Here is a 9,693-nt window from a genome sequence, read left to right as displayed (position 1 = left end):
TTCAAATCCAGGAGAGATCTATATATGCTGTCAAGTAGTACGTACCTTGATCGCGGCCGGAAAGCCATTGCTTGTCTGGGGTTCGGGGGCTGATTAGTCGCCGTGGACGATGCCGGCCGGTCGACGTCGACAGCCGAGTGTGAGGAAGCCACGGGGATGCAATGCCGCCGGATATGGTATGGCCTCCGGAGACAGGTCTCTCCAAATCTGTGAACAGTGGTCGCCCGTAGGTTCTGGAGTAAACTAGAGCTTCGATGTTGCAAGTACGGAACATCTAGTATAAGATAGAGACTCATGTTCAGGAGAATAGAACAGAAGATGCCGAAACTGATTGTTAGGGGAAAAACATTTGGTTCAATCTTGTTATAAATGCGATAAGTAAATAACGAAGAACGAGAAAGAAAACACGCAACAGGGACACAAGATTTTAATATGGAAAATCCCTTCAACACAGATGGAAAAAATCATAGGCGCCAGTCAGCAAAACTTCACTATATCAGAAGATGTTTACAAACGTCGTGAGTTAAATCATAATCTGATAAACCCTAGACGGCGACTTACAAGATTTATATATTAAACCTAAACCTACCGGCGAACATCACTCTGCTCGTCAGAAGTTAGCCTCTCTTTAGTGTACGAATTTGGATCACAATATAACAAATCTTTCCTGCACTCTCTTCTCCGCATAAATAAGAAAAGCCGTAAAAATGGATGAGAGCTGCGCGTGGCACTGCGCCATTGATCGCCCAAGATCCTGGCCACCTCAGTTTATGAACAGGAAAAAGATCCTCACCTCGCGCATGTGCATGGAATCCTGACCAAGCCGATGCGCAAAAATGCCGACGCGCGGGAGCGAACCTGGGCCGGTTCCTGACCAATACGTTGGCGTTGTGGGCTCAAAAATCCGAGCACGACACAAAGTCAAACAAGACTAGACTTTTTTGCACTGGGAAATGGGAATCCAAGTCCATCCGAAACTCTAGTCCTGCCCCGTTTCGGAGGCGCGCGTGCAGCCTCACATTCGACGCCTTGAATATCTCCGCCAACAACCACCCGCCGACCGTCCGGCCGTCCCCGCGCCACACGAAGGCACCTGGCCGGAGACCCGCGTGAATCAGCTCCACGACGGAGGCCAGCTGTCCCGCCACACGGCCTCGCCGGAGCGCCACCTGTAGGAGTACGTACGTCGCCGCCCAAAGCTTTGTCAACCGGTCGCGACAAGGGAGCGGCGCGCGCGCGGACGAACGGCCGGGGCTGCAGATTGTGTGTCATTGCAGCCATAGCTTTGGAGGGTTGTGTGTCATTGCAGCTATAGCTTTCTTCCAGCAATGGCGCGAGCAGCCGCGGCCGTATGTGCGGAGGGTGCTAGCTGGGTTACAGCCTGTTCTACATAGCGTACGTGGCGTTTCTCCGAGGAAAAGCTCGGCGCATGGCATGGCATGGCATGGCATGAGCGCGCCTGGCCTTTTCGAGCTTTCGGTGCCAAAGCTCCGGGGTCGGTCGTCAATGGCGTTTCCGGGCGCTTACATTGCGGTAACTGAAGCAGTTAGTGCTGTATGCACTCAACTAGCGCATGTTCACTAAACTTTTTGTTTGAAAGAACATGTTAACTGAACTAAACTAGCTACCAAGAACAACTACAGCTGTCGACAAAAGAAGCCATTGATGATTTCGTAAAGACCACTTAGTACTTTTGCCACATACCCAACAAAAGAGCCAGCCACGTGTGTATAAATCTACTGCATGCGTTCAAGTTTGATCAAAGATGTTTCTTCTTCTCCATTAATTTCTAAAAAGTTTCTTTTTCAGATCAATACAAAAGAACCATCTGTTTATTGTGCTGGAGTGCACTGTTTGCCTTCTGTACGTGGCCCTCACTCGATCCGCCGTTAGTACGTGGCAAGTATATATATGTGGTACTCTTTTCACAGAGCCCGCAAAGCTACCATATATATATACGTCCTTCCTTCCAAAATGCATGTCATTTTGTTTTTTCATAAGCTCTAGGAACTTCTACTTCTTAATGTAGTCTGGATCACGGCATTACAATTTAGCCCCCGATGGTTTTGACAATAATTCTTGTGCCCAATTCTAGAATGACCTAAAATTTGGAACTCAGTATACCTCCTAATTAGACAAGGGCTAGGCATTGATGTCCAAGCAACAAGATCAATACAATTCACCATTCAAGTTAACAATCGTGACACCCCTCCCTCAAACAATAAAAAAAATCGCGATCCGTCGTTCCTCATATATGTTGACATGATTTTCAAGTCCATGATCCCTACCATTAATGTATTACCATGACCGAGGTGGTAAAAGAAAGTGGAGTTTCGTCACGAAACTCGTGAAGAGATTTATTAGGCAAAACAAACATCAAACTGCCATTCGTATAAATATGACGGTGAACGACGTAGTAGTTGAGATTAACGCATTGAAGGGAGATCTACATTTTTTACAAAATCCATCTAGTGGGGTGCTCACTCCGATGTTGAAGATACTAATTGCTTTAAATAATATATTAAATAAGGAAGTGTTTTAGGTCATGTTTTGTGTTTATAGCTATGTTAAATTAATGTATATCACGAAACAATAGAGTTACAAGGTTAGAATGACAGTGATGTTAGCAGAAACCAATACATTTTCTATGGCATTAACATTGGCTTATGCGAGGTTCGATACATACCATTATTTTAGGCCTTATGCGAGATCTTAAACTGAGAAACTAGTTAAATGGCTTCCCTCGGTGGGCACATTCCGTATTAAGTGCTTTATGGGCTAGGGAAATGGGCCACTTAGCCTTCCTTGCTATTGCTTGCTTTCTTTGCCGGGATCTGTATACCGAGCTAACATCACCAAGGTAATGGGTACCTGGTGCCAGATGTACGATCCAGCCCAGAGTGACACCCGAGCCACCTTCATATATAGAAACATCCTAAATAATGTTGCTACAGGGGCCCAACAGATTGGGCCGTCGTCGTCTCACCCCGGGCCGTGGTCGTGGTGGCCTAGGGTCCAGTTCCACCCCTTCATGGTGCAAACCTCTATACCTATGGCCGATGAAATGGAAAGTTCATTAGAGCCTTTCAATATTCATACTTTGGTGATCCTACATGGATCCACACTTATTGTTTGTCACAACACCACAAGTGAACAATAATTGGATTAGGCTTTTTGGGCATTGCAACGATGGATGATGGTGCTTAATATCATCGATCTTTGAATACTCCTCGAAGTGGTGGTTGATGTGAGCGATAGATTGTCAAATTTGATTGTCTCGCATTGTCCTCCCGACATATACTCCTCCTCCATGACACCATATAGGACTTTGTTTTAAGGAACATTGTCCTCAATCGATGAGTGGGCTATTTTGAAGGCCTACCTCCAAACCACTTTGTTGGTTCTGCACATGAACAACTAATGCAACTTTCAATCTAGACGTCTGGTACGCTTTTTGGCAAGAGGATGGTCATGTACTGCAATACGGATTTTGTGTGGTATAATTATGGAAGTTGCAGAACATTTTTCTATGAGTTAAGACTTCTCCCGACAGGTGTGGTGGATCCTTGCTTCGGCGACCAATCAACCTTCATTTGTTCCTTGGACAATGATTATGGTGCCATCTTCTAGTATCATCTCCTACCAGGTTGGTAGAGTGTTATGGACTTGTCCATTACAAAGGCATGGTTGATGCTTGAAACAGTGACCACTTGCATTGCCTTGAGACATTTGTAGGGTTAAGGAAATCACAAGGTGGTGAAATATGATCTCGGTTAGTTATGCATGTAGCGGTGCAAGTTTTATGTACAAGGTGGTAAATTTTCTCTTTTCAATAGAATGAGAACTGCCCCTTCCTTGTATTCATAAAAATTATGTGTTTTAAATCTTCCCAACCTATTTCTTTATTTTTCATCATAGGATCTCGTGGAAGACCTTACGCTTTTGCATGAATTTCAACCTCTCGTAACACTTCCCCGATGAGAAAAATGATACTCAATTGTCTTCACAAAATTGAAAGGTGTGCAATTGAATTGGATATCCATGCATTTGTGGAGGTGTGATGCAAATAGGGGATATCCATTTCTCATTCCAGGACTAGATATCCACAGCTATATCTATATTTATTTGTTGGAGTTATTTTTTTTCGTGTCAAGGATTTTGCTTGTATTTGTGTTGTCACACTCATTTAGTTTAACTATTTTTCATGACTCATTTACCCTTGTTTTCCTCCAGTACAAACTTCACCCCACACGAAATATGAAGCTAGGAAAATGACTATGTGACTTTGTCCAACTTACTCACACTTTATTCATTGTAAATCAAAGTTACATCACCTAACAGATAATGTAGAATAAAACCTAGAGGATCATCCGGCCATACAGAAGTAGGAGATCTTCATGCCTCTCTAGCTAGTTCATGGGTTACTAAATTTTGTTTCATTGGGAATTTTTGATGAAATGACATGCAGTATGGTAGCGGTCATCAAAAACCGCAACTCTAACGCCATGTTTGCTAGCTCCGTTCATCATGTTCTCCACTACACCTACATACTATCAGACTTGATGATTTATCTATCGCTAGATATGCTATCTTACCACTATAGCTATGCTACATATGTTACTTCCCACGCGACAAGTATGCATGATTAACAATTTTTTAAGGCACGGTGTGTAAGGTAGCTGTAAGAGTAGTAAATCTTCCCCAAGAACACTTTTAGAAGCTATGAACTTCTGTTGATTGACCTTGAGAAAGATATCATATGATTTTCCTTCTATTTATTCTTTTCCGATCGGCATGTACGGATCCATGTTCCTACATGCCTAGATTTGGTTCATGCCTAGAGCTCTATGGACTAACCAAATCATAGGGTTTGTCATGGGCCAGATCCCGAGGAACTTGGGGCGCCCTCCTCCGCTGATCAAGAATCAATATCAAGACATGCGTGATCTCCGTCTTTCTGTTTTCTCCTCTTCCCCCCTGACGGTTTTTGCAATTTCTAATGAGGCGCATGCCGTCCACGATCTTCCTCATTTATACCCTCGACCCCCTTCTATAAATACCACACAGGTGTCCGCCCAGAGCACCCACCATTTGGAGGATCCTCTCAAAGATCGCGCGATCCCCTCGTGTCCCTCTCTCCCTCTCTCTCTCCTAGGAGAGCAGGAGACCATCGCCCACACACACGCACACACACAAATCGCACTCAGATACGAGAGTACAGGGAGGGGGGCACACCAATTATAGCCGGTCTCGCTTATCTGGAGAGGATCACTGAGCTAGCATGGCTATCTTCTTCATCTTCCTCCTCACGGCGGCGTGCATCCTCGTTTCGGTTGCCGTTCGCAGGCGGAGGATCGGGAGGGGCGGCGCCGTCGGAGAGGAGCAAGAGCTCATGCTGCCTCCCGGCTCCATGGGCTTGCCGTACGTCGGCGAGACCCTCCTGCTCTACCACCAGAACCCCAGCGTCTTCTTTGCATCCAAGCAGATGAGGTAACTGCTTGCTCCGTCGATTATTGTCGGTTGCAATCTTGCTTATAAGTGGCAAATGTGTGAGATGAGTAATATGTGTGTGTGCGCGTGCAGATACGGTGATATCTTCAAGACGAACCTGCTGGGGTGCCCGTGCGTGATGCTGGCGAGCCCGGAGGCGGCGCGGTTCGTGCTGGTGACGCACCAGCAGCTGTTCAAGCCGACGTACCCGCCGAGCAAGGAGCGCATGATCGGCCCGTCGGCGCTCTTCTTCCACCAGGGCGAGTACCACCTCCGGCTGCGGCGGCTCGTGCAGGGCTCGCTCGGCCCGGACGCCCTGCGTGCTCTCTTGCCGGACGTCGAGTCCGCCGTCGCCTCCACGCTCGCCGCCTGGGACGGGCACGTCGCCAGCACCTTCCATGCCATGAAGACGGTGAGTGTGTGCCAGCCAGCTAGCCAGCTAGCTGAAAGTAGATGACGTATCTGTCGTTCTACCGATTTACGGGTGTCAGTCGCAATGTTTGGGGTTTCCACGGTATTTTGTACGTATCTGCAGCTTGACGCAATGCGCGATCGATCTAACATAATTCAGTTTTTCTCCTTTTTTTCAGCTGTCGTTTGAGGTCGGCATCACCACCATCTTCGGCAGCCTGCTGGACGGCCGGCACAAGGAAGAGTTGCGGAGGAACTACGCCGTCGTGGAGAAGGGCTACAACTGCTTCCCGAACCGCATCCCAGGAACCCTCTACTACAGGGCCGTCCAGGTATGAACCGCTAGCCACACTCGAAAACCTTGGAAAACCTTCCGGCGAACTGACATCCAGGGCATGCACATGCAGGCGAGGAAGCGGCTGCGCGAGATCCTGGGCGAGATCATGGCGGACCGGCGCGCGCGGGGCGACCAGCAGGGCAGCGGCGGCGACATCCTCGGCGGGCTCATGCGGGCGGCGGCGCTGACCGACGACCAGGTCGCCGACAACGTGATCGGCGTGCTGTTCGCGGCGCAGGACACCACGGCCAGCGTGCTCACCTGGATCCTCAAGTACCTGCGCGACCACCCGAAGCTCCTGGACGCCGTCAAGGTATATACCTGGATCTAATTAAGATTGTCGCGACGCCGATGGCACGCAAAGAAGCTAACCCGATCGGCGACCGGTGTTGCTTTGCGCTTTGCCCCGCGCGCCGTGTCGACCTTCGCAGGCTGAGCAAATGGCGACGTACGAGGCGAACGAGGGCGGGAAGCGGCCGCTGACGTGGGCGCAGACGAGGGGCATGACGCTGACGCATGCGGTACGTGACGTGTATCTTTGTCAGAAAATACTTACAAGTCTCCAGTTTGGATTTTTTTGCTCTAGGTTCCGAACACGACACACATTAGTACTTTCTTTCCCCTTAATTTTGTTCTGTGTTGATGAAGGTCATAATGGAGAGCCTGAGGATGGCGAGCATCATCTCCTTCACCTTCAGGGAGGCCGTGGCCGACGTGGAGTACAAAGGTACGCACGCACGTGCTCAACATGGATTGGGCTACCTTGTACTATAGTATACTGACAAAAGATTGCACAACTGCAGTACACTGGCCAGCTGTACATATGGTCCCAACAAAAGTTAATCTGAAAATATCTCACAGAAATACTAACATAGTAGTCCTACTCATCAGCTGTTTTTGTAAAAGAGACCATCGGCGAAATTTCTACTCCGAAAGTTGGATAGGAGTTCTCCTCTAAACTAACCTATCGGTGGAATGCGACTTTCTAAGACACCCTTTGTATAACCTTTGCCCATCCTTTTGAAGGGTGTCCATTAATCAGCTGCATGTAGCTATGCGCCAGAGGCAATTGCAAGTGTAGAATGATAGAGAGAGGGATTGACGGAATATGATGGATGTTAGATACAACCCTCTCGAGCTAGTATATAAAGGGTAGAAATCTTGAAGGCCAGGACATGAAGTCTCTCCTAGAGATAAGATAGGTTTAGATTACAAAACTTATGCTACAGATACGATAGCCAATATCTCTAGCAACAAGATATTTACATTTTCAAGGACATGTGCCATCCATGCACCTAGGAAAATTTGTATGCTATAATAGGAACTCCCATGCTGAGTCAAATCCACCTCAGCACCTCAGCATATGGAATGGAATCATGTTTCACTGAGGTGCGGCTGAACCATCAAATCCAGCCGTCGGCACCCGTTCACCATTTTTCACCTCAAAAACGGCGAATCGCCCATGTCCTCTCGTTCAGATTAATATCTGAATGGCCATGCATGAACCGCCCATGCAGCGGGCGGCAGAGATACAGCCGTTGCTCCCCTTCCCTGCCGGCACCGGCAGCGACTCTCGGCCGTCCCCGGTGTCAGCAACTCAGCATGTACAGCGAGAGCAATGGAGGCGGTTCCAGGGAACATTTATGAGCTGCCCAAATAGTTATGACTACTGATTGCAGAAATTTAATCCCCAAAGTGCACCTCACGACAGGATATTACTGCTGCTTGTGCTGTTGTACTCTGAGGGTGACTGAACCTTGTGTGTTATGTGGTGTTTACAGGTTTCCTGATTCCCAAGGGGTGGAAGGTGATGCCGCTGTTCAGGAACATCCATCACAGCCCGGAGTACTTCCAGGACCCAGACAAGTTCGACCCTTCTAGATTCAAGGTATGGACTGCATTGGATCAAAGACGCGACCAAATAACCGCGACTTTTAGGAGGTTGATCCATTCCATGGAAACGATGATCCACAAAAAAACTGAAAGTACTTGCAGAAAGCACTGTCAGACAACCAAGTCACCAAGGAGAGCAATATAATAACTTGAGCTAGCTACCGGCGGCACAGACATTGTTGACTCTGCAGGAGTAGCCTCTCTAAACAAGGATATATAATCCGTGCAGGTATCTCCGCGGCCGAACACGTTCCTGCCATTTGGGAGCGGCGCGCACGCGTGCCCAGGGAACGAGCTGGCCAAACTCGAGATGCTCGTCCTCCTCCACCGCCTCGTCACCGCCTACAGGTACGTGTCACCTCGCTTCCGGGTCCAGGATCCCACCAAGATTCACCATATATTCCCACCTGTCCCGAGGAGGTGCTTGACTGGTTCTTGTTGAGTGCAGGTGGGAGGTGGTCGGCTCGAGCGACGGCGTGGAGTACAGCCCGTTCCCGGTGCCGCGGCGCGGCCTCCGGGCCAAGCTGTGGAAGGCGGAGGGCGACGGCGGCGGCGCCGTCCGGGGCGCCTGACATGGCCGGCGCCAAGCTTTCGTTTTGCTGCCTCGGATCGAATAACGCCAAGGAGGGAATCGTCCATGTGGCATGCATGCAGCTTGTTCCCGTTTTTCTGTTCTTCTTGTTCTGGGATAACGATGGTCGGTGACGGTGCTGGTCGTAATCATGTGCGCGGTAGTTAACTGCTCAATCATGGAGATATGCTAGCATCGCCCTGCACGCGGTACAGCGGCAGTCAGCTCGATCGATCACTCGGACTAATGTAAAGCTCTCGTTCGGTTTAGTTTATACTCTATGTTCATAAGGTTTTCTCTTTTAGATTGAAGGCTAGGAAGGAATGCGTTCGGCTTTAAATTAACAAAACTATCAACCAGCGAGAAGTTACAACAAATACAATGTGAGGACACCGGGAGAAGAAGATTGAAGCGGAGAGGCAGAGTCCATCAAACCATAAAAGGAGAAACTTCATGTTGAGTTGGTGACACCGTCACCAGAAATGGCCATTGCTGTGCACATTTTTTACTCATACCGAACCAAATACAGAATCTGGTCGCCGATATAAGGACACAAAAAGACATCGATTATGAACCTCCAACCCGAGAAGCACGGTGGTCTAGCCCCAACTAGATCACCCGTGTAACATGTAGATCCGGAAACTATAAACCTCTAGGCAAGCCTGGCCGGCCCAAATTTGGGCGCCGCTACAACAACACAAGATCTAGCGGCAGGGGCGAAGCTGGAGGAAAAGTTTCCCGATGCATATTCAAAACATAGCATAAGCTTTTTCAAGTTCATAAGCATGCGAGCTGAATTTGTGACTTCCGTGATGCACATTTCTCACTCTACCCTGATGCATTGGGCTTGTTATGTTTCTAAGTACAGCTAAAAAAATCTTTGACCCAGATGCATGTGCATCAGGGAGAGGATATGCAGCTCCGCCCCTGTCTAGCGGCACCACTGTGACCGCATCTCCACCATCGAGTTCACTGAAGGACGGAGATGTGA

At 48.5% G+C, this 9,693-nt stretch overlaps 1 protein-coding gene across 1 annotated transcript; it reads left to right on the top strand.

Annotated features, from left to right (window-relative positions):
- The first annotated feature begins 5,104 nt into the window (after positions 1-5,104).
- LOC124681675 (abscisic acid 8'-hydroxylase 2-like) lies at positions 5,105-9,102 on the top strand. The gene is made up of 9 exons (XM_047216533.1): positions 5,105-5,490; positions 5,584-5,902; positions 6,081-6,233; positions 6,309-6,551; positions 6,670-6,759; positions 6,887-6,965; positions 8,020-8,126; positions 8,361-8,479; positions 8,580-9,102. Exons 1-9 carry the CDS (start codon positions 5,282-5,284, stop codon positions 8,701-8,703), a joined length of 1,443 nt encoding a protein of 480 aa, XP_047072489.1. The 5' UTR covers positions 5,105-5,281; the 3' UTR covers positions 8,704-9,102.
- The last annotated feature ends 591 nt before the right edge of the window (positions 9,103-9,693 follow it).

The sequence above is a fragment of the Lolium rigidum genome, chromosome 1 (genome assembly GCF_022539505.1).
Source record: "Lolium rigidum isolate FL_2022 chromosome 1, APGP_CSIRO_Lrig_0.1, whole genome shotgun sequence".
NCBI classification, from domain to species: domain Eukaryota; kingdom Viridiplantae; phylum Streptophyta; class Magnoliopsida; order Poales; family Poaceae; genus Lolium; species Lolium rigidum.
This window is presented reverse-complemented; position numbering and strand designations above follow the sequence as displayed.

Coding starts and splice junctions, on each gene's coding strand:
- LOC124681675 (XM_047216533.1), top strand. CDS start 5,282: ATGGCTATCTTCTTCATCTTCCTCCTCACGGCGGCGTGCATCCTCGTT. Junction 6,760..6,886: donor GCATGACGCTGACGCATGCG/GTACGTGACGTG, acceptor GTGTTGATGAAG/GTCATAATGGAGAGCCTGAG. Junction 6,966..8,019: donor GGCCGACGTGGAGTACAAAG/GTACGCACGCAC, acceptor TGGTGTTTACAG/GTTTCCTGATTCCCAAGGGG.